Source organism: Erpetoichthys calabaricus, chromosome 11 (assembly GCF_900747795.2).
Source record: "Erpetoichthys calabaricus chromosome 11, fErpCal1.3, whole genome shotgun sequence".
In the NCBI taxonomy this organism is placed as follows: Eukaryota; Metazoa; Chordata; class Cladistia; order Polypteriformes; family Polypteridae; genus Erpetoichthys; species Erpetoichthys calabaricus.
Genome location: NC_041404.2, coordinates 79,030,020 through 79,056,067, shown reverse-complemented (window position 1 = coordinate 79,056,067; position 26,048 = coordinate 79,030,020). Strand labels below are relative to the sequence as shown.

At 38.9% G+C, this 26,048-nt stretch overlaps 1 protein-coding gene across 4 annotated transcripts in view; it reads right to left on the bottom strand.

The window, feature by feature from the left end:
* Positions 1-26,048, bottom strand: part of syn1 (synapsin I) — a 326,193-nt gene that overhangs the window by 52,391 nt on the left and 247,754 nt on the right. For all 4 annotated transcript variants that reach the window (XM_051933641.1, XM_051933643.1, XM_051933642.1 and 1 more), the window contains exons 8-9: positions 12,582-12,656; positions 12,304-12,406 (exon numbers count right to left, since the gene is read on the bottom strand). In XM_051933641.1, coding sequence (XP_051789601.1) covers positions 12,304-12,406; positions 12,582-12,656 — 178 coding nt within the window. The remainder of the gene's footprint in view (positions 1-12,303; positions 12,407-12,581; positions 12,657-26,048) is intronic.

Below are 26,048 nucleotides of genomic sequence, written 5' to 3'. Positions count from 1 at the left end.
CTCCGATCACAGTGAGTGATGTCTTGGTGAAGGAGACATTCTATTTGTAGCTTCACTCAGTGGTTAATGGGTACCTGCGAGGTTACACTCCTCTGGTCATGGGTGACTTCAGTATGACCACTAGCACTGACAGGGCTGACTATGAGGATTGTGTCGCTCCCCATGGATCTGCCGACTGTGGTGAAAGAGGCTCCATGTTTCTTGACTTTGCAAAAGGTCAGAGGCTGTGGATCACAGTATCCTGGTTGGACAGTGTCTTGTGGGCAGACACTGGAGGCTCTTACAAAACTGAAGGGTTTACAGAAGTGCCCAGTTTGTGAATTCTGACCATAAACTTGGTGTTGCTACTTGGAAGATCCAGCTTAGGTCCAGTAGGCTACCACCAACCAGGAGAATGAGGCTGGACCTGGCCAGGTTCCAAGATCAGGCTCTTTCTGATGAGTGTGCACGCAGTTTGTATGAGGAACTTACGGACTTGGGTACAACTGCTACTCCTGATGTGATGTGGGAGACCTTCTGTGACAAGACCGTGAAGGTTGCTGAGGGTTGTGTTGGTGTTACCAGTGTTCCCTGGAAGAGGTATTTCATCTCGCAGGACACACTGGATATCACCGAGAGGAGTCGCAGCACACTGCTTGATGACAACTTCAGTCAGAACAGGGAACGGAGAAGGACGGCTGTGAGGGTTCTGAGGGCAGATAAGGAGGCATGTGTTAGAGGAATCTATGAGCAAGTAACACATCATCTATGGTCTTGTAACCCATGTCCTGCTTACTTACAGAGGAATCTAAGCATTTCACATGTCTGAACCTGTTCCTTGAAAAGTCTCAGTCAGGGCGGCTGATGGAACAGACCTTACGGATGACATTGCAGTTGTGACCCGCTGGGCTGGCTACTTTGAGCAGCTGTTTAAAGCTGATCCTCCGGCTAGGACATTGGATATCTCTGGGTCCATGGTTCTTGAAGCTGATCCTCCAATTAGCTGTGAACCACCCAATCTCACTGAGATTGCACAGGTGGTGAACCAGCTGAGAGTAAGGAAGGCTGCAGGGATCTGTGATATCCGGGGTGAATTTCTCCAGGATGGTGGTAAGGCTGTCCTGGCATTGCAAACAATCTTTGCCTCCATTTGGGAGACATTCATCATCCCAAATGACTGGAAAACAGGACTTGTTGTCCCTATCTGGAAAAGGAAGGGTGATTGCCTGGATTGGAGCAACTACAGGCAGATAACACTGCTCTTAGTGCCGGGTAAGGTCCTTGCTAGGGTCATCCTCAGTAGGATCCATGATCACTTGCTCATCTACCATTGACTGGAGCAGTCTGGTTTTATGCCTAAGTAGTGCACCATCGACCACATTCTGGCACTAAGGGTTTTCATCGAGTGCAAACACAAATATCGGCAGAGTTTCTTTGATGCCTTTGTCGATTTTTGGAAATCATTCAACTCAGTTGATTAAGCAGCCTTGTGGGACATCCTGAGATTTTTCTGGATCCCCACAAAGTTCCTGGATATCATGGCTGGCCTGTACAGTAGTACTGTGAGTGCTGTGCAGAGTGGAGGCAGAACCTCTGTGTTTTTCCCAGTTGATTCTGGGGTTCATCAGGGGTGTGTTCTTGCTCCTACTCTGTTCAATGCTTGGATGGACTGGGTGTTGGGCAAGGTTGTGGGGTCCATTAGCTCTGGGGTATCTGTTGATGAAGAAAGATTCACTGATCTTGACTTTGTGATCTTTGCGGATTCAAAGGAGGCTCTGATTGGGGCTCTTGAGAAACTGAGCGAGAAGTCTTGAGTGTCTGGGCTTGCGAGTGTCCTGGATAAAAACCAAGATCCAGGCCTTTAACAACCTTTTGGGCACAGCCATCAGCAGTCTGTCTGTCTGTCTGTCTGCAGAGAGAATGTCGACCTTGTCTATAGAGGTTTACTTACCTCGGCAGTGACATTCATGTCGGTGGTGACTCTTCATATGAAGTCAGTAGCATGGGGGATTGGGAGAGCATGGGGGGTCATGATGTTGCTGGAAAGGAGTGTGTGGTGCTCCTGATATCTATGCAAAAGGACAGAGGTCCAAGCCTTTAGAGTCCTTTTGCTTCCTGTCTTGCTATGGGTTATGAGTAGTGCTGGGCGGTATACCGGTTCATACTGAAAACCGTTTTTTATTTTTTTTATGATATGGATTTTTCTTATACCGCAACACCGGTTTAAATTGCCTAAACAACGTTCGGAAAGTGGCGCAGCGGGAAACTGTTCAAGTGGGGACCTTTTTCACTGCTACACCGCTAAACATAGATTTGTTGCACTAGGGCTCTTTTTCACTGCTACACCACCAAATAGTGGGCGGTAGCATAGGTATGCCGCGCAGTGAAAATGGACAGAGAGCTTTCCGAAACTGAACTAAAAGTAAAGTTGAACATGATGAACAGAAGAACTTTTGCCGAAAAAAAGGAGTCCCGTGCGTCGCCTGGAGATTCTTTAGTTTTAAAAGGTCAGATGTGTAAATACTGTTTCTATACTACTGGATAATACTGCAAGACAAGTTGTACTTGTTTTATTTGTTTTCAATACAGTGTAATGTACCTGGGTACTGTGTAATAGTGTGACGACATGTTGACTTTATTCTCGACGTTTCCACTTTAATCTTGACGCTTATGACAAGAATAAAGTCGACATGTTGACTTTATTCTCGACATTTCTCCTTTATTCTCGCCATTTATGTCAAGATTAAAGTCGACATGTTGACTTTATTCTCGTAATTTGTCATTAAAGTAGAACATCGTAAACTAAACTTCATCGTAAAATGAATATTTAATTTACTAGATTTTCTCAAACCTCGTCATAAGTTATATAGCACATTAAATGCTTTGTGTTAAGTGATTCTTAAACTGACTTCTTGCACTAAGAGGAGGCGCCGGCAGCGATCGCCGCACAGAATACATTCACTTAATGATCTTCCTGCTCTCTGAACATTTAGAATGCTAAGATAAATACTTAATATAATTTTCATGGTGAAATGCATTAATCATATGGGGGCACGGCGGCGTGCCTGCCTTGCATTTGCATGTTTTTCTGGTGGGTTTACTCGGCGTGCTTCAGTTTCCTTTCAAAGTCATGTAGGATGTGGGGTTTTGTTGTGCTATATTGACCCTGCTAGTGTATGTTTTGCTTGTATTCATCCTGCGATGTGCTGGCGACTCGTTCAGAGATGGGCGCAACTCTGAATGGATGGCATAATTAAACATGTATAACGAAGATATTTTTAAAGTTCTGAACACTCTGTGGGCTAAGTTTATAACTAGTTTTAATTTCACAAAGACGTTTATCGTGTGGTGATTGGTTATGTGGTGAAAGAAAAAGGAAGGAAAGGAACTGGGGTTTTGGTAGGTCAGATAGAGACAGCATGCATGCAATAAAGATAGCCAGCTCAGAAGAACATGCATTGAATTCTGTGTTCGTGTCTCCGACCAGCAGATCACAAACCCAACATTTACACAGTATTTAAGTTAAACCTGTGCGATAGCTATTCATACATCCAGTTTTTTGGAGCCTCGTCACACCTGCCATAAAGTTCTCTACACTGAACATACACCTGGGGACCCCTTACTGCGAGGGAGCAGCACTACCGCCTCACTACCGTGCATGTGTAATACCTGCTTTAATGCATTTCATCATGAAAATTATATCAAGTATTTATCTTGGCATTCTAAATTTTCAGAAAGCAGGAATATCATGAAGTGAATGGATTCTGTATGGTGATCGCTGTCTTCTCTTAGTGCGGAGGAAGTCAGTTTAAGAAGCGTAGTGATTAACCACTGGGTCGGGGAACGTAACACAAAGCATTTAATGTGCTGCATTAATTTATGACGGGGTAAATTAAGTAATTGATTAAACATTGATTTTAGGAAGAAGTTTAGTTTACGACATTCTACTTTAAGTATGAAGTAAACTATGAGAATAAAGTGGAAATGTCGACTTTAATCTCAACATAAATGGCGAGAATAAAGTGGAAATGTCGACTTTAATCTCGACATAAACGGCGAGAATAAAATGGAAATGTTGACTTTGTTCTCGACATATAGTTTGTTTTTTTCTTCCCAGTATAGCTTAGCTTGAAGCAAGGTCCATATTAATGCAGTTTGCCTAAATGATGGTTCAGTTGGTAAAGATGTCATCACCAAGTTGCACTTGTTTTATTTTATTTTAATTTGGTGAATACTGTGTAATGCACCTGGGCATGAAGTCTTGAAGTAATAGTGCAACTATCAGTAACAATACTATTATTTATTTTATTGTTATTATTTATTAGTTTAAATATTATGCAGTTTAATGATGATAAAGTTGTTTAAAAAGTCACTTTAACGTGTCTGTGGACAGAGATTGTTAACATTAACAGAAAGTGTAGTTGGTTTACAAAAAATATTTACTATTTATTCCTTTTCTAAGACATATTCGGTGCAATACAATTTTTGACAAGCACTTCTGGATATTTTACTAAGTCTAAATGCCTCTTTGTATGGTTGAAAATATGTTGTCAAAATTATAGTTTGTTTTTGCAAAATTTGTTCAATAAAAAGGTTCTATATTTTGACTGCATCTGTCATGCAATGTGATACCTTCTCCATTAGTGCCACCCCCTTGAAAACTATCACTTTATGGGGCAATGTAAAACTGTATTAATACTTGTGTGCACATTAAAATGGTTTTTTTTGTACAATGTACAATACTCTTGACAGTGGAATAGGTTATTCTTAGCCAGTAATTGCAGTGGAAAATGTGGTTAACATCCACTCATGCATGGGGAAAAAAATACCGTCGAATACCGTGAAACCGGGATAATTTAGAAAAATACCGTGATATAGAATTTTGGTCATACCGCCCACACCTAGTTATGAGACACAGACACTATCCAGTGACCTGAGATGAAGACTGGACTCCTTCGGTATTGTGTCTCTTCAGAGAAACCTTGGGCACTTCTATTTTGACTTTGTGTTGAATGAGTGGTTGCTCATGGAGTCCTGAATGAGGTACATTACCTGCATTGTGAGGGAAAGTCAGTTATGTCACTATGGCCATGTGGCGAATTGTTGAGGGTCCGAGCGGCTGGACCAGGCCTAGGGGATGCCCACATAACACATGGATGGAACAAATAGATGATACTTTCTGGATGATGTGACTGGAGCGGGGATGAGGGGTGGTAGGATTAGTGTTTGCCAACCAGGAACCCGACCTGTTTTGTTGTGTGATGGGTGTGGCAACATGCTGTACTAGTGTATGCTCCTCAACCTGACCTGATCTGTACCTAACACTCCTAATAAATGGGAATAATGGAAGTAAATACAGTTTTCAAGCATTTCAGGAGGGCACTGGATATTCTGAGGACCTAAGGCTTAGTCCAATGATTGAAGATGATTTATGAATAAGTTACATCTGACCTTGGTGAAACTACTGTCAGGGAAAGGACAGAGGAAAAGAATGAAGAATTTATCTTGGCAGATTGTGCCTGTCATTGAGAACACTTCTCTAAAGCTCTTACATCTCTGGAGGTAGTGTTGAATTTTTAATGTATCTTTTTCCTGGCTAAAAGGCACTGTATGGCAGAGAGGTAAATGGTGAATGAAAAATAAATTGGAAAATGGATACTAGATAATAAGACGGACCCTTCTGAATTGAAGACAGCTGAAATTACTGTAATTGCTTTTCATCAGTTTGGTTCTCCTTTAAAAATTAATGTGCATCTCTAAAAATCACCCACTGCAGCAACTGCAGGAAAGGTTTTTCATAACGAGAATGACCAAATCGAGGTTATTTGCATAACCATTTAATGTAGAGACATATGAGCAATTAAATTCCTTCCTAAAATTTCATAAAGAATAACTTGTTAAAGTCAAGTTTATGATTAGATGGATGCCCTCTGATCTGAGCTCCGTAGTGGTAAGTACATGCCACTGCATTGTTAAGCTGGTCTCTTCTATACACGATTCATCCATGGACGAGCTAAGCTGGCTATTGCTTTGAGGTTTCATGGCAGTCTGCATCTTTGTGGCCACAACAGCAGAACTAAGTACACGTCAAGCAAAGCTCTGTCTAATTACAGCACTTTAGTTTTTGCTATCAGTGTTTTTAGCAGATTTATTTAAGTGCTACCACTGACTCATGGGTACTGCAATTATGAGAATGTCTAATGGTTCGGGTTTACATTTAAAGAAGTCAAGTCTACCTCAAAAAAAGTAAACAGTCATCTACATTGTGTCTGAATTTGCACCGTGTATTCTGTGTGTGTGTTTTCAAACATTCTCTGGTTTTCCTCCCAAGATGTGCCGATTAAGATGGTTGGTGATGCTTAATTACAAAGAATGCAGAAGCACAGCATTTAGTGTTACTGTGCTACATGAACAATGCCGGTGTCGGCAATATCTGTCAATTCCTGTTTTCTACTATTGGCGCCATCAACTTGGTTAAACTGTATTGCATCTAAAAATAATCAGCAACCATTCATAAGCTCAAGGCCAAGCAACTTTGATAGGAATTAAAGTGGTTTTGGTAATGAATTATACAATGAATGACTAAATAAACTATATAGCATCTAAAAATAAAAAAGCTTAAATGTCTTTCATAGGCAATGGTAGTGTAGTGCAGTGGTTATTGCTGTGACTTCATTCAGCATCCTGGATTAAAATTATATCTTTATGTATGTTATTTTTAGGGACCACCTACAGTATATTTATGATTTTCAGGCTTTTACTGAGTCCAAAGATCTCCCTGATCCCACTTCCCCCAACTTATTTTCTACACCTCTAATTGATAGATCCATTTTCCAAACTGGTGTAATCCAGTTTAGGATCATGTGTTACTGGACCTAGTAGGAACCAGCCTGGAATGGGACAATAGTCAGTTGCAAAACAATCTGAAGCACAGCTCCACAAAATTGGGCAATTTTAAAGCCCATCTATCTGATTACATACCTTTGGGAAACCCATGACAACATGGAGGAAATATGCTGACTTCAAATCGAGGTTAATTTAGCCTAAATACTTGTCTTCTGAACTACCTTATTGTAACTCATAGGGAATAGCAGCACTGGACACAAGGCAGTAACTAATCCCAGATGAGTCAACAGTCCCTTATTAGTCACATTCTTACACAAACATCTAAGATCAACACATTGGAATGGTTTCAACTCTCCACTCAAACGACAAATTAACAAAAATATAAATACCAAACAGCTCTTTAGGAAGTTCTGAGTGTTTCTTACTGTTGTGTACAGGAGTCACTGCATATTTTTTTCTGCTTTAACTACACATGCTTATAAAAACTCCTGACCCCACAGGTTGGTTGGGAGCACGCACTGATAGCATATTGCCAAACACACTACAAGTCGTTCTAATTTTAGCAGCCAACTGCTATTTAACAATTACATGGCAAGATAGCCAACACTGCAGCATTTTTTTGGCACCACTTCCATCAGTAGAATAGTTGTTCAATATTTCATATAAATAAAAGACCTCAAATTCAGAAAAAAAGAGACATATATAAGAGAATATAATATATAAGAGAATATAAAAGATTTATATTTTAAGGGTTTGGGTTACTTTTTTTTTTAAGTAAATTGTACACTTGCAATTTTTTACTTTCTCGTATACATAGTATAGAGAAAGTCTAGGAATCGTGAAAAAATTCGACCTTGAGATTTTGATGAATCTTGTCGTTTTAGACCTTACTGAGTTCCGAAAATACCATTTTTAAAATTATGTCTGTCTGTGTGTAAGCACGATAACTCAAAATGCTTTGACCTAGGTCAATAAGGTTTTGTACACCTGCTTTATATCAAAGATAAGGAATCCTGTCAACTTCTGGGCCACTTCTGGCAGTGGTACTTTAAACTGAATACTTTAACAAATTTTCAAGTAAACTATGATTATAATTATAGATAGATGATTCATATTTTGTATAGATATAATGGTAAAAAGCAACCGATATGAAATTTGAGAAAAATTACTCAACCAGAAGTAGTATTTTATTTAAATAACCATCCAAATTTTTTGTAATATGGAAATATAAATGTGTACACAATATTAAAAACTGTATTCAATATAACACACTTTCAGTAACTATTACTAATTTTATTTTAACTTATACATCATCAGTTTAACAATAGTGTGTAAACATTGATCGTGCCATTTAAATATAAAGATGTAATGGGAGCGATAAGCTGCTACGCCCTCGTTGTGTTCCTGGTAATACATTTAATTTTATATTTCTTTTATTTCCACCATTATTATCATAATTAAATGTGGCTAAATGCAGTTTTACCGATAGCAATTTATTGCAACAAATATTATATAACTAGCCATATGCGCCCAACTACGTTGCGTGTGTTAAAGTTGTCTGTGAAGGGCTCCCTGTTTAAATGCAGCTGCCAGTCGTGAACTGGGCCCTTCGTCGCACAGCATTATGATTTTTATAAGGGAAACAAAATTACAAAACAAAACCCTTGGACATTGATTCGATAGGAACGGCCTACTCGGAATCACTGTCCGAATAGTAATTATGTGGTGGTGGAGGAGCATATCTGCTTCTCTCCGTTCACAGTCCGTCTCGTTTTCATGATGCTGTCATTTCCTCTCACAATCTCTTCTCAACCTTTCTCCAGTCTCGCAGGTTGCTTTGTTGCAATCCAAAGAGTAAGGAAGAACCAATGCTTCTTTCTTGAACTCCAAACACCGACTGATGGAAAATCACAGAAGTGTGTCAGACTTATATACTCTGACTGCCGACTCCAAGAAGTGGGTGAACATTCGATTTGGACGAAGTGCTGCCAACGACGGTCGATAGAAACACAAAAAACCACAGTCTCGACAACGAAGCAGGTGTCAACACCAGATCTAAACACAAAGCACGGTGTCGACGCCAGATCTAAACACAGAGTGGTGTCGACGCCAGATCTAAACGCAAAGAGTGCTATCAACAGTGTTTGTAAACAAAAGTAACAACCAAGGTGTTGTGTATTCAGCCAGTACAAACAGCACGTAGTCTCCTTTAGTTCAATCCTCTTTAATCACCACACTCCAACCTCATCCAATGATCCTCCCCCTCACTTCTTCTCCTCCTCCATCACTACCGCCCTCTACTGAACACAGCAGGAACACCACACAAGGCATTGAATTCGCAGACAAACAAAGATCAAGATCCAAATGAAGATTATATATAAAGATGCTAACACTTTTTCTATGTTTTAGGTGAATATAACTCTTTTTAATTTGTATATAATCATGAAAAAATTCCACAACTTTTTTTGACCTTCTTAAGTGTGAATAGTAATTTTAATATAAAGTTTAATTATAAATAGAGATAAATGATTGTGTATCGATATTATCAGTTATGATGAGAAACAAAAATATATGATATTTGAGAAACATTGCACAACTGGAAGTGGTTCTGATGACTTTTTCCTCCATCCCAGTATTTGAGAAACTCGAAGGGAGCTCACTCCCGATTTTTTTTTTTCTCTTTTTTACAGAAGCAAGAAAGGAAAAGCCAAGGTGATCTAAGTCAGTCTCCATTTTCAGTCTAGCACCTTTCCACACACACTCACATGACAAACAAGCCACAGCACTGTGCGTCAAATGCTTTGTTAATGTGATTTTTAGCTGTTGGCTTCATGTTTAAGTATATCTGATAAAAATAGGAGTGTTAAAATGAGTTGTTACTTTGAACTTTACCTTGTAGTACTCAAAGTATTTTATTATTACTGAGTTCATAAGAATTCCTTGCGAACGCTTTGAAATCATTTCATGATTTTTTATTTTTTTATTTTTTTTTTTTTTGCCTAGCACCTCCTGACTCACTGAAACGAGAAAATCCTCAGATACAATGTACTGTTTGACTCCTCTTGATGTTTACTTATGCAAGATGTCAAGCTTTTTGGGGTTTCCTCCTAGACCTATAAAACTCTCATTTTTATGATAAAGAGTAAACCAATGGGTGTCTCAAAAGAACTTGAAGTTGTGCATGACACAACAACTGACCTCAGATGTTCACCCCCTAATGGAATACAAGGGGTCAAAATTACTCCTTTTTAATAAACTTTGAAAAAATAGAAATCAGTAATATAGGCAGGTGGAGTGTCATTTTATGCCATTTCGAGGTAGATAATCCCAAATATGAAAATACTTTTGATATTTGATTTTCTACCAGTGGTCCTAGCCCTCGAAGAGCCACCTGCAGAAGATTAAAAATGACAAATTTCAAACATAACTGTGAGGGGTTTCATTTCAGACTATTTTATGATCAGTGATTACAAACACAAAGTTATTTTTGATTTCTGATCCGTTACTAGAGATCTAGCCCTCTGTAAACCCTATCAAATGGTGAAAAATTACATTTCTATTACAATCAAGAATATTTAGATTTCAAAACAGTAAAACTGAAGCACATTTTAATATTTCAAACATCATACTACTATTGTACTTGCAAAGGAGACTCGGGTCTTTTGATGTGTGTAGCTAGCTGCTGTAAATGTTCTATCAGTCCATAGTAGCCAATGTGGTGTTGTATACTGCAGTCTGATGAGGAAGCAACCTGAGCATAAAAGAAGCACAATGCCTGAACAAACGTATCAGGAAAGGCTGCTGTATCACAGGGAAACTCTGGACACTTGAAGCTGTTGCGGAAAAGATGATGATGGCAAAATTGGCTGGCATCATGAAAAATCCCTTCCAGGAGGCAGTTTCTTAGAGTACTTCTAGCTGCAGGCTCATTATACCATGGTGTGCTAAGAAGTACCTCTAGGGTTTTTTTTTCTGCCCACTGCTGTTGGGAAATTCAATGCATCCACCCAATGTGCTTGTTAGGTTTATTTATTGATTGATTGGCTCAGTTATCTGTCCAGTGAGTCTGTATTCTTGTTTTTTTTTATGTTAATGTTTGTTTTTTATGTTAACCATGAGGTTAATAAAGTTGATCTAATCTAATAAAGAAAATAATTAAATTATTTTATAATTGTGAATTTCCCCTTGGGATTAATAAAGTAGGGCGGCACGGTGGCGCAGTGGGTAGCGCTGCTGCCTCGCAGTTGGGAGACCTGGGGACCCGGGTTCGCTTCCCGGGTCCTCCCTGCGTGGAGTTTGCATGTTCTCCCCGTGTCTGCGTGGGTTTCCTCCGGGCGCTCCGGTTTCCTCCCACAGTCCAAAGACATGCAGGTTAGGTGGATTGGCGATTCTAAATTGGCCCTAGTGTGTGCTTGGTGTGTGGGTGTGTTTGTGTGTGTCCTGCGGTGGGTTGGCACCCTGCCCAGGATTGTTTCCTGCCTTGTGCCCTGTGTTGGCTGGGATTGGCTCCAGCAGACCCCCGTGACCCTGTGTTCGGATTCAGCGGGTTGGAAAATGGATGGATGGATGGATTAATAAAGTATCCTATCTATCTATCTATCTATCTAATTACATTTGTTAGGAACACCCCAAATTAGGGCATCATGGGCTTATTTCAGAATTTTTGATTTTTAAAATTAAAATCAATAAAGGGCAAATGAGTAATGTTTGTATTGTTTATAAAAGAAATGTCTTGCCAATTAACATACCATACTTTAGCTCTTCCTCCCTTGATTTTGCTTTTATTCTAAAGTAGTCTCAGTCTAGTAACCCAAGCACCTAATTTGAAGTGCAGATTTTTTTTTTTGGGAGGAGAAACACATAAGTAGGTGTATGATATTCTTTGATAGCACAAGGTACATAAAGTGAAGAGCATTGGTGCAATGTTGCAGTACATTTACCAGAAATGTCAAATATAGTATACTGACCTATCTGACTCGACAAATACAGTATATATGCCTCTTTCTGATAGGCAAAAATTTACCTTTGAGAAAATATGACAAATGTAATTTTTCTTTTTGCTCTCCATTGAAATATCACAAGTGTTCACTAATTTTCTAAGCTTGCTTCTTCAGACTGCAAGGGCTGCTGTGAGTTTAATTGTACCCAGTAGGGTTGAGTGCCAAGCATGGCACTGAATAGGTCGCATGTCTAACTCACACATTCACACACATACAGAATCAAGTTAGAATTCCTAATTTATTGAACCTGTTCAACCAGCTTGAAACTACAAAAAATTAACTTTTTTTAAATGTGACTACTTGGGGACAGGAAGCTTTCTAAAGACTGGTGTAAATAAATGCTGCTCTGATCAGTTATGTAGATGAATCCCATGTGGTGGTAGTTGTTTGTTGTCCAGCTAATGAGTTAAAAACAACAAAGTGAAACTTGCATATTGTAAATTAAGAAACAACATAACATCACATTGTAACTGCTCACCTCAATAATGTAATCTTTGCCATCCTTTCCATGGAGAGCCTCTACAGCACAAATGTCAAGGCCCCCAAACAGCTCTGAGCAGGAATCCACCCACAGTCTATACCTGCAAAATAGAAATATTTGAAAACCTTGTTACATTTTAATTTACAGAAATGTTTACTTATGATATGAATAATTATGGCCCAGTAGGTTGGTATCACATACACATACTGTATAAAACAAGGTCAAAAAGGAAACAAATTTGTGGTTTAAGCTGCTCCTGTCTTTGCCAGCAGTACCTGTCAGACATTGCCACCTGCTCCAGCATTGCAGATCCTGTATTGGTTTTCCAGTTTCCAGAAATTGATGTTCTCCTGTGAGATAAAGAGAAAAATATAGATTTACATCCATTGCCAGAAACATAATCGCAAAGGATAATTTGTGAAACACTGGCATCCCGTCCAGAGCCAGTTTCCTGTCCCATGTCTGAGACTACTGCCGACTGTCTTTTTCTCCTCATAATGTTACATTGAAGTAAATGTGTTTGGTGACAGATGGTAGATGATAGATCTTTCTTTTTTTAAGCTGCCAACAGCTGGCTTATTTTCTGGAGCCACAGGTTGTCAGGGGTGGCACAGTAGTGCAGTAATTAACATTGCTGCTTCATAAATATAGTGTATGAAGTTTGCACGTTGTCTCGGTGTCTACATTAATTTTCCTCTAGGTACTCTGGATTTGTTCCCATCTCCCCAAACATGTGCATGTTAGTTTGATTGGCAGCTCCTAATTGGGCTATTGGAGTGTTGCCGTGTGCATAAATGGGTCTTACACTGGACTTGTACCTAATGCTACAAGGATAATCTCAAATTGAACTATGACCTGAAATTGGATTAAGTAGGTTTGAGTAGGTTATGTTTTGTAGGTACATTTTCTAAGCCTGTATTAGGAATAAGCGGACTGAATAAATGAAAAGAGGGTACATTTATACTATAGAAATAATATATTTAACCTTTACTTAACTTCATAACAGCTCCATGTTGTCAGGAGACACCAATTTAAGTGAAGAGTAGTAGAGAGGTTGTTGCTGTTGTTCTCACTTTTGGAGGCCATTCCCTAACCATTAATACTGAAAATGCTATTGAACAGTGAGGCCCTTAATAGCTCCTGGTTTTCTTTCTAACAGATTCTTGCAAGTCATTGTTTTAATGTTGTGACTCCAAAAATGTGCAGGTTAATTTCATTAGGTATTCCAAAGTGGCTGAGAATGCAGGAACAGCCTTGCACACTGTCTTGAGGTGGCTCCTGCCCTACTTGACAGTGCTGACAAGATAGGCTTCTCTACTCTGTGATTCTGAATTGGATTAAGCAGGCTAAAAAATGTTTTGCTAGATTATATTTTACTTTTAGGCAAGAATAGTTTGTACCCAACATCTTACGTGTAGACTCATGGAAAGCCAGTTCACAAAAGAAACAGTCATGTTGTTTTGTAGCTGGCAGGCTAGGTCATTACATGCTGCACCACCCCTCTATATTCCGAACACAGGAAAGGATTAGTATATGTGTTGTTATTAAATTTAATAAATTCACACATATGGAAAATACACTGTAGATCACGGGTGTCGAACTCCAGTCCTGGAGGGGCGCAGTGGCTGCAGGTTTTCATTCTAGTCATCTTAATTAGTGACCAGTTTTTACAGCTAATTCGCTTCTTTTGCCTTAATTTTAATTAACTTGACTCAACCCCTTTGTTGTTTCTTTTTCCATAATTAGCAGCTAAATAATAGACACAAAACAAGCCACCACATGACCAGCTTACCTGTGCCACAATATCTGTAAATAAATAAAGGTGGAGGTCTCAGGAAGGTTGATCTCTCAGGTCACCAAAACATTTTGACGGTGTTCTTAGAAAAAACTGAAAATCAACAGTTTTGGAAATGTCTGCTGTGGCAGCATGAGAGAAACAACAAGCCATGGAATTAAATAATTAGTTTAATTAACATCAAGAATTGGCTTGTCATTAAGAAAGTGATTCAAGTGAAATTGGTTGGAGTTTGAAGCCCCAATTTAGCTGGTCATCTGTTGGCTTGTTTCATGTCTCATTTCTGTTTGACTGTCATTTAATGAAGCAATAAAATAATTCAGAGCACTGAATCCTTAAAAACAGGGCTATTAAAATGAAGGGAAAAGAAGTTCATTAGCATTGAAACCTGGTCACTGATTAGGAAAAGGGTTAGAATAAAAACCTACAGCCACTGTGGCCCTCCAGGCCCGAAGTTCAACACCCCTGCTCTAGATGATCTATTAGTTACTTTAACAGCCAGACAGCATGTACAAATTGATGTGTACATGTTCTGCAAGGGTGCCTGATTTTGGCACCAACAAAAAGCCAAAAAAATATGGAGGAACAATACGTGGTGCAAAACTCTTAAGTCCTGAAAAAATAGGAACCCCTAATAGCAAAACTATATTGTGCTCACAAGAACTTGCTTCACTCTGACTGAAACACAGTCATTGTGTGCACCAGTCTGCTTAACTACCTCCTAAATGACCATAGAAATGCCACAGTGCTGAAAAAATAATAGAAGACTCAACACACCTAAGGAAGCAAAAACAAAGGTAGATTGCCAGTGAACAAGCGGTTTTCAAGTGAAAAATACTGTTGTTTTTATAGTTTGTTAAATAATAATTTTTTAGTGCAAAGAATATAGGATTACTTGGATAAAATGCTGGTTTTAAGTGAATAAAACTGGATAAAAATGACTACTGTATATTGCATAGGTTTTGTAAAGGTTTCAGTCTTATATAACAGGTAGAACATTCTTTGTTAGTTGTGGTGAATATGCATTGGTGGACCTTGATAGTGTAGTGCACATGACATACAGCTTTACTTATCTATAGAACCCAATAACACTGAAGCTCTGTGCATTTGATCAAATGTATTAATAGCTTTACAGAATGGATGAGTAGTAAATATATAATGATAAATAAAGACCTATCTATCAATGCTACATTCTTTCTATTAAAATGTGGTATAGAAATAAATTTCTTTATCTTGTGACAGCACCTGAGCTTTTCTATTTTAGAGCTTGACACTGTTATGTAAAGGTGGTCCCTGTGGTAGGTTCACTAAGGGCAACTTTGATGTAGAGGCAATTTTTTCCCAGATGTACTTTATTCTGTTCCAGTTAGGTTCCTAAGTTTTTTTTTTTGTTTTTTTTTTGTTTGTTTTTTTCTTTTTTTGCAATTTTTTATTTATTTTCTGCTTTCTTCCTTTTCACTTGTCATCAACACTTAGTCACAGTAGTTGAGATATGACCTTTTAAACTGAAAGGTGAATTAAAACATGTATTGTATTAGTCTATTATAGTTTTTAAAAAAAAAACAAGCAAATACTTTGCATTCCCAATAGATGCCAATGTTCAGATGCCTACACTAAGACATGCGTATATAGACATTGATTCTGTTTCATGCATTTTTGTCTGCATTAGCAAATCTCTGCATTTGAAAAGATATTTGAGGTTGTGTGTCAACAAAAGGAGTGCAGGAAAGTTATGCTTTGCAAATGTTTGCTATACAGAAGTAGAGCTTCTCAGTTTGGTAACTGTCTAAAGCGTTAAATAGGCTGCTAACTGGTCATTGAAAAATTTGCTTTAAGGATTGACAATGAGGGAAGATGGCTACGTTATGGATTGCATACAATATGAAGAGTACAGTACTGAAACAGAGATAACAGAAACAAAATTACTGCATAAGTACTGTAAGTTCTGCTCACAATTCATAAATGATAATAAAATTGTCATATTCATAACAGTGCATACAGTCTTAATTGAAACAGAAAGTTTAGCAAGTCTGCAGAAGCTTCCTTCAGTAAATCAAGAAAGGTCAACAGACAAATGAACAATCCATATATTGTTGTGTGAAATATTACCAGCAGCTGAGGCACCAAAAAAAAAAAAAAACCTCAGCATCACACATACTGTAGATTTTAATTCTTGATTATTTTTTTATTAATCAAGAATATGATTTCACATGATACAAAATGTTACAAATGGATTCTGTTTAACAGTAAGGGTGGGTGTGTGTATAAGTGTGCCCCATGATGGACTGGTGCCCTGTTCATGTCTACTGATCAAAAAGAAGTGCCTAATACAATTCTAAAAGGTAAATTAATTATCAGGAATATAATTTTACTTGTCTGTACAGTATAACACACTCAGACCCACCTAATCCAATGCAAGGTCACAAGGAGCTGGAGCCTACCCTTAGCACAACTGAAAGCAAGACAAGAAACTTCCCTGAACAGGGCGAGAGTCCATTGTGGGCCACACTCAAACTCATACAGGGCCATTTGGGCATTGGCAGTTAAGCTGGACTGTGCATCTCTGGGAATGTGGGAGAAAGACCAGCAAATGTTGCGCAGAAAAAGTGAGAATGTGCAAGCACCACAGACCAACGACCAATGTCAATTTATTTATATAGCACTTTTAAAACAACGTAGGAATGCTGTGACCAAAGTGCTTTACAATAAAAGAAGAAAAAAAACATACAAATAACATGAATATACATAAATGAACATAAATAAATAATAAATAGAAGTTTACATAATCACAATGAGGAAACCATCAGTATTACTGAAGGTCACGGAAAGCAAGTGAATAGAAATGAGTCTTTAATCTTGTTTTGAACAGTTCAATTGTAGACGACTCCTTTATGTAATGAGGTAAAGAGTTCCACAGGCAAGGAGCAGCAGCTGCAAAAGCCATGTCCCCCTTAGTTTTACACTTGGTATGAGGGACAACAAAAGACAACTGACCAGAAGATCTAAACACTCTAGATGGCTGGTGTAAAGCACACAATTCAAATAAATAGGCAGGAGCAAGCACATGTAAAGATTTAAAAACTAGCAACAAGATTTTAAAATCAATTTGAAAACTGACAGGCAGCCAGTGTAAAGAAGCTAATATTGGAGAAACAGAATCAGACTTTCTTGCCCCAACCAGAAAGCAAGCAGCAGAATTCTGTACCAGCTGTAACCTGCGTATCAGGGATTTGCTAATCCCAGAATACAGCAAGTTGCAGTAATCAAGGCGAGAAAACATAAAAGCATGAGTAGCTTTCTCAAGATCCCTAGAAGATAAAAAGGCTTGATCTTACCTAAAAGACTCTTGACTACAGAATTAATCTGTTTCTCAAAAGAGAGGTTACTGTCAAAGATAACACCAAGATTGCGGACTTGAGGTTTGTAAAAGACAGAGAAAGAGCCCAGAAGTTCAAGACCAATTTGGGCGTTAGCTGATGGACCCACTGTAAGCACCTACCTTTTATTTTGATTCAGATCAAGAAAATTATTAGCCATCCAGGATCTTACCAGGTGAAGGATTCAATTTTAGGATGTTAGAGCTGTAATGTGACAATGCTATCTACTACATTGCTGTGCCATATACGGCATATATATCATATACAACATATGCAATACTTACATTTGTAATAAATGTCATTACTTGTCTGAATTAAACATATTAAATTTCTGTCTCATCCTTTCCCCTTTCTGAAACAGTATGGTCCAGTACTTGGTTTTGGAAGACATGAGTCTATCAGGAGCAAAGCAGCAGTAAACCCTGTATGGGACACCATACCCACTACCAGTCATAAGTCAATGTAGAGTCTCCAGTTCATTCCAACTGCACGTCTATTCAGGTGTGTAATTCTAGTCTGAAAAGAATGATGAATGGATGATGGCCATTTGAGATGGTACACAATGAAATAGAGAGATTTTGGACAGAATGACGTGGCTTTAGAATACTTTTTTAACTAAATTATTAATATTAAAATTTTATTCTAGTGGAAAAAGTGCACCTTTATTGAAGAAATAAATCATTTCATTATTTATTTTATAACCTACAAGCTTGTAAAAATGTAAACTTTCCATTTAAATAGATCATTACCCAGATCTTTACAAACTTGCCAAATTCCCCAAAGTTAGTTTTTTTCTGTATATCTGGATAACATCTAATGGTAAAACATGACTGACTGTATTGTTGAAAACTTTTGGCATTGGTTGCAACCTTTTACCCTCAGTTTTACCACAATGTTGCAATCAAAATGAGGAACCATACTGTGCCTGTATCTTGTTGACATTACCAGAAACTGACGTGGAAAAGACCTTTCAGTGACACACTTAATAGGTATTGCTCTTGTATTTATTTTAATCTCAGGGGTCAAGTCATGTATCTTCTGTTACTCAAGATGCTTTAAAAAAAATTGGTCCAGGGGAGCAGGACCATTAATGTATATTATTTTTCCATCTGATGTACATGAATAAATTAAACATTTCTAAGCTACAGGATTCTGAAAGTATACTGGCCTTTCTATCCACTCATCTCTGCAGTGTAAGAGCCTGCTCAAGGCAGCTGCAGTACGCCCAAGCAGTAATGAGGCACGAACCATAACTTGATTGGACACCAGTCCATCCCAGGACACAATATTTCTAAATGCTTATCTACCATACCATTTTCTATGCCCACTTAATCCTAAGCAGGGCCGTGGGGTATGTAACATATAATTATCCAATTTTTAGATAAATATTTTGAGAGGAGACACTATACACTGATTTTAATAGAGCATAAGTTAATATTTTGATTTGTTTTTGATTAGATAAAGTAATGCAACATAAAATAACAACATTTCCATACATGCACTGAACTTAAAATGGGAGCTAATTGTATATGGGCAGCAGTCTACTGTCAGGCATGCCCACCTTCCTGTGCCAACTTAGATTCACTACTTCACCTGTCCTGCACATCTTTGTGATGTTTGAGGGAAAACCCACATATACACCATGTAGCCAAAAGTATTTGCACATCCCTCCAAATTATTGAGTTCAGGTGTTTCAGCCCCTCCCACCCGGGGAGCAACAACAACTCAGCCACCAAAGTGGTAGACCATGCAAACTCATAGAGGGGCTCAAGAGTGCTGAAGTGCAAAGTGCAAAAAAATTGCATCTTTCTCACAACAGACCTAAGAGCAACATCAGCACAAGAACTATGAAAAAAGTGCATCATAAAATGGGTTTCCATGGCTAAGCAGCTGCACCCATGCCTAAAATCACTATGTAATGCCAACTATTGCCTGGAGTGGTAGAAAGCATGCCACCATTGGACCCCAGATCAGTGGAAATATGCTTGCTGGGAGTTTTCTGGCAGTCTAATGGATGAATCTGAATTTGGCACATGCCAGGAGAATGCTACCATCTGGACTGCATAGTATATCCTATAATGTTTGGTGTAGAAGGTATAATGGTCAGGGGCTGTTCATGGTTCCAGTGAAGAGCACTGTTAATGTTACAGCATACAAAGACATTTTAGACAATGTGTTAGGATATCGTGGGTTGGAAAATGACTGACTGACTGCACTTACATCTTTGTGGCAAAAGTTTGTAGAAGGCCCTTTTCTATTCCAGCATGAACGTGTCCCTATGCATAAAGCAAGATCCATAAATTTGATGAGTTTGATGTGGAGGAACGTCAGCCGGGTCTTCTCATCCAACATCAGTACCTAACTTCACAAATGCTCTTTTGGCTGATTAGGCACAAATGCCTGAAGAGTGGACACTGTTATGACCACAAAGTACAGAGGTTTTGAACAACTCCATATCAATGGCCACTATTTTGAAACTGGATGTCCAGCAAACTCGTAAAGGTGTTATAAGTACCAATCTTAGAAAGCAATGTTAAAGTTACATTTATTTAAGTGTTTGCTTAATTTCAATAATATAATATCCATTTCTTATAGCTACTTAGAATATGGTATAGTCACTGACGTGTGCTTTGCAAACGCTAGAGGCTGTTGAGAAGGGTTTTTTTTCGCCTGCACAAGAGCAAAAGTAGCTGGGTGTTTGGAGGTGCACTTGGAAAAGTTACTTGTACTTGTACCTGTTATCTGTATTTGAATTAGCATCTAGGAGGTAGGGTAGAAAGCAGCAGTAACTGATATCGGCATTTGTAAGCAAATAACCGAGTCATCGTAACAGGGATTCCTTAAAGGAAAAGAAAAAAAGGCCACGGCTGACTTCAAAGCAGTAAAAGGGGAAGGCTCAGCGGTGCACAGGTAAGAGGCCAGTGTTAAGACGCCGATCAGGCACAAGGGGCTGTAGGAGCAAATAAGGTAGTAAAGTTTTATTTATTTATTTATTTTAGATTACAGTCCTTAGCGGTCCAGAGGTAGAGCAGTTAAGTGGGCGACAGCGTAAGGGTTCATTAATGCAGGGGAATACAAACAGTGCAAGAGGAGCGCAGAGTTAGGAGACGAGACAGAGAAAAGTAAAGTTAACCTCATAGAAAGAGAAATAGCAGGCAGCTGAGAGGGAGAACAGTACAGGAGCTTAAGGGGAAAAAGTGTAAAATATCTGTAGCAGATCTTAGTGTTACCATTTAAGTTAAGGAGCAGCCAAAAGAAGAAGAAGTTTAATTTTAAGAAAAAAAAAATGTTAAGGCAGTTTACTAATCCCAAATCAAATTTTAATAATGAGGCCAGTGCAATGCAAGTCCTGTTGGATGTTGGACTTTTTAGATGATGGTTTGGAAGAGCCAGTTGTCCATGAGGGCTACATCTGCAAGAGATGCCAGCTGGTCCAGCACCTCGAGCTCAGGGTCGCTGAACTGGAGGAGGAGTTGGCTGACCTGCGTTGCAATTGAGAATTGGCGGACTTGGCCCAGGTGTCCTTTAGAGAGAGATAGTGTGCACCCCCAAGGTGGCGCAGGAGGAGATTCCAGACCAGAGAGGTAGAAATAGGTGGGTCATGGTTACAAGGCGTAAGGTAAAGGGTGCATACTGTAGGGGGGCATCAACCCCAGAATTAGAAGTGTCAAACCGTTATCATGTCCTTGCGGAGATGGATGGTGTTTCTGATAATTCTGAGGTGGTAGGCAGGGATGAGGAGCCCCAACGGGCCACCTCAAAACCAGTTCCCAAAAAGAGAGAGGTAATGATAGTTAGGGACTCAATCATTAAGGGGATTTAAGCACGGGTGTGCTCCAGAAAGAGAGAGAGTCTCACACGGGGTGTTGCCTTCTGGGAGCACAGGTGGGAGACCTTCCTGGAAGGATGGATAGGCCAGAGCGGGGGTGGATGCAGTTGTCATTGTCCATGCTGGAACAAGTGACATACATAAGGGTAGTCTGTCAGTTCTGCGATCCAAATTCAAGGAGTTAGGTGCCAAGCTGAGGAGCAGAACTGAAAAGGTAGTCCTCTCCGAAGTTCTGCCTGTGCCACGCACTAGTCCAGGTAAGATTGAGGAGATTAGAAGGCTTAACGTGTGGGTCAAATCTTGGTGCAGGGTAGAAGGATATAGGTTTATGGGACATTGGGACTCCTTTTGGAACAGATGGAAACTGTTCCACCGTGACGGGTTACATCTGAACTGGAGGGGCACCAATGTATTGGGGAGGCATATGTGTAGGTTAGTTGAGAATTGTTTAAACTAGGGAATGGGTGGGCAGGGAGTTTAGGACAGGCCAGGTTTAGATCTATACATGGAAGAACAAACAATGGTGTAGAAATAAAAATGCATAGTAATGTAAATTCTAAGCAAACATTTAAATGTAGAAGGATTAACACTTTAAAAATAGCTTGCCTTAATGCTAGAAGTATCAAAAATAAGGTAAGTGAGTTGGAGTTGGTTGGAGTTGTATGTAGCAGAGCATAATTATGATATTATAGCAATAACGGAAACCTGGCTAAATAATAATAATAAGTAATTACATTTATATAGCACTTTTCTCAGTACTCAAAGTGCTATCCACACAGGGAGGAACCGGGAAGCGAAAATAACACAGATGTGGATGAGTGTAACACAGAGGGATACACATTTTTTAGGAAGGATAGACAGAACAAAATAGGAGGTGGGGTTGCTGTTTATGCCAAACAGGATTTAAATGTAAGTCCTCTTCAGCTGGATGATGAGCCCCATCTTAGTGAGGACATGTGGCTTCGCCTGGAAAATATTAGGGAAAGAGGTCTTATTTAGGGAATGAGGTCTTATTTTAGGAGTGTGTTATAGACCACCCAATTCAGACAGTAATTTCAACACACATCTTTTTAGTAATATCAAAAAGGCAAGTTTACAGGGAGATATTATAGTCATGGGGGACTTTAATTTTATCCAAATATTAACTGGGATAACCTTGCTGTTGGAGGAGCTCAAGAGCAGGAGTTTTTAGAAGTAATCATTGACTGTTTTTTAACACAGCATGCTAAAGCACCAACAAGGGGTGAAGCCTGTCTGGATTTAGTATTTTGTAATAATCAGGATAGAATTGAGGGTGTAGATGTGATTGAACCACTAGGGTCAAGTGACCATAATGTAATACAATTCTCAGTATTTTGTAAGAGAACAGATACAAAGACTAAAATTGTTAAGTTGAACTTTGGTAGGGCTAATTTTGAGCAGATGCGACAATGTCTAAGTAGGATACACTGGGATAAGCTTCTAGTGTGGAGACAGTCGAGGAGCAGTGGAACAGGTTTAAAAATGTTTTACATGTAATGCAGGACAGATACATACCTAAATTTGGAATTAATAGGAAAATAAAAAAAACTCCACGGTGGATTAATAAAGATTTAAAAAAGAAGTTGCAAAGGAAAAAACTGCTTTATAAGACATATAAGACTAATGACTGCAAAGTGAATTGTAGAGCGTATGAGAACATGAGGGCATCCATTAAGAAGGCTAAAAGACAGTTGGAGAGGAATATAGCAGATAAGGCGAAAGATGACCCTAAGAGATTCTTTCACTATTTTAGTAGTAAAAGAACAGTCAAGGAGGAGGTCAGGTCCATCAGAAATAGTAAAGGGAAATTAAAAGATACAGACAGTGAAATAGAGGATGCCCTAAACATACATTTTTCTGAGGTGTTTACAAGTGAGCAAGTGGATAACCTCCCAGAGGTAACAGGGACTACTAAGGAGGTACTGAGGGATTTGGGAATTGTAGAGGGAGAAGCGCTGCTCAGATTAAATATGCTGAAATCAAACAAATCACCAGAACCAGATAATATTTACCCTCGAGTTCTTAAGGAGGCTAGCGAGTACATATATAAAGCCTTGACACATATTTTTAGGAAGTCACTGCACACTGGAGAGATTCTGAAGAACTGGAAAATGGCAAATATCACCCCATTATATAAAAAGGGTGACAGGGCAGATCCAAGCAACTGTAGGCCAGTAAGCTTAACATGCATCACAGGAAAATTAATGGAAGGAGTTATTAAGGATAAGATTGAGTAACACCTGGCAAGGACAGGAGTTATTCTGAACAGTCAGCATGGGTTCAGAAGAGGGAGGTTGTGTTTTACTAACATGCTGGAATTCTATGAGGAGGCAACAAAAGGATACAATCAAAGTGGATGGAGCATATGATATTATTTATCTGGACTTTCAGAAAGCATTTGATAAAGTGCCACATGAGAGGTTGGGCATCAACTTAAAAGAAGTGGGAGTTCAGGGTGATGTTTTTAGATGGGTGCAGAATTGGCTCAGACACAGGAAGCAGAGGGTGATTGTGCGAGGAACCTCATCAGAACTGGCTGATGTTAAGAGTGGTGTTCCACAGGAGTCAGTGCTAGAGCCGCTGCTATTTTTAATATATATAAATGATTCACATAGGAATATAAGTAACAAGCTGGTTAAGTTTGCAGGTGAAACCAAGATAGGTGGATTAACAGATAATTTGGAATCCGTTATATCATTACAGAAGGACTTGGATAGCATACAGGCTTGGGCAGATTTGTGGCAGATGAAATTTAATGTCAGTAAATGTAAAGTATTACACATAGGAAGTAAAAATGTTAGGTTTGAATACACAATGGGCGGTCGGAAAATCGAGAGTACACCTTATGAGAAGGATTTAGGAGTCATAGTGGACTCTAAGCTATCGATTTCCCGACAGTGTTCAGAAGCCATTATGAAGGCTAACAGAATGTTAGGTTATATAACATGATGTGTGGAGTACAAGTCCAAGCAGGTTATGCTCAACCTTAATAATGCACTGGTGAGGCCTCATCTTGAGTACTGTGTGCAGTTTTGGTCTCCAAGCTACAAAAAGGACATAACAGCACTAGACAATGTCCAGAGAAGAGCAACTAGACTGATTCTAGGGCTACAGGGGCTGAATTATGAGGAAAGATTAAAAGAGCTGAGCCTATACAGTTTAAGCAAAAGAAGATTAAGAGGTGACATGATTGAAGTGTTTAAAATTTTGAAGGGAATTAGTACAGTGGATCGAGACTGTTATTTTAAAATGAGTTCATCAAGAACACAGGGACACAGTTGGAAACTTGTTAAGGGTAAATTTCGTACAAACATTAGGAAGTTTTTCTTTACACAAAGAACGATAGACACTTGGAATAAGCTACCAAGTAGTGTGGTAGACAGTAAGATGTTGGGGACTTTCAAAACTCGACTTGATGTTTTTTTGGAAGAAATAAGTGGATAGGACTGGCGAGCTTTGTTGGGCTGAATGGCCTGTTCTCGTCTAGAGTGTTCTAATGTTTACCTCCAGCAAGTTAATATGAAATAAAGCTTTCTTAGCGATATCTGTATGCAGAGTGTTAATTAAGCCAGTTAGGAAATACTGTAGTCTCACTGCTAGCATGGACTGTTAGATAAGTTTGCAGTTTTAAATAGGAGATGGCATACAGTTTTCTGACTGTGCTTAATGACAGTATGACCAAGCTTAGAGAAATAAGGCAAGATTTATAAGCCTTAAACATTCTCTATTTTTGTGTGAATTGTTTTGCTTTGAATTTTTACTAAAACTTTTTAAATGAAGATCTGTGGTCTGTGGAATTATTTGAACATGTGTCACACTATTTCCAGAACTACCCTATGAAGAAAACTCTAGAATTAAAAGCTGCATAACTTTGGTGATTTGGGACAAATGCAGCAACAAGTGTGAATGGTCAGGTGTCGAGAAACTTAATGTACGCGAGAAGAGAATGTATATTGTGCATTGCAAGAATGCAAATTTGCCCTGTAGGTGTGAGTGTGGGTGTATATGTGTGTGTGGACTGGCACTCCACACGAGTTAGGTATATCGATATGCCCAATGTTGTCGAGGTATTGGCTCCTTATACTATACACCTAAAGTGGATGAACAATTTAAAATGGACGGTTTGATACAATAATGTAAATCATCCATTGTCAGACCACTAGGGGATCACTTTGACAACTGAAGTCGTGTAGTGTTTACATTATCACAGTTCTTTCTTATATTCAGTTTGCAGGCCCTAACAACAAACATAAGACCTTTGGCAAACAAGAGGAATCAATTCAGTCCATCAGGCTTGTCTGGTTAGCTAGCAGACGATTTGTCTCAGTATCTCATCCAGATAATCTTTGCCTGGTTTTGTGCTTCAATTACATTCCAGGTTCCCACACCTTCTAACGTAAAGGTCTTCCCGGCTTTAAGTGCAATTCCCAATAGTACAAGCAGCAGAGTGATTAGCACTGCTGCCTCCTGGTCCCAGTGTGCTATGTTTGAATCTGTGTGGGTCTTTCACTAGGTGTGGGGAAATGTGGTTATATGTGCATGAGTGGACCCTGGGATGAACTGGTGGCCTCTGTCCAGTGTTATGTTCTGCCTTAAACCCAGTGTGATGGGGATGGTGTGTGACCCATTGTGGCTCTAAATGGAAAATGTTAAATTTGATATTTTTTTTTGTGAGATAAAGGAAAATTTAATTCTGTTTGCATTGTAAATTAAGAGTTTT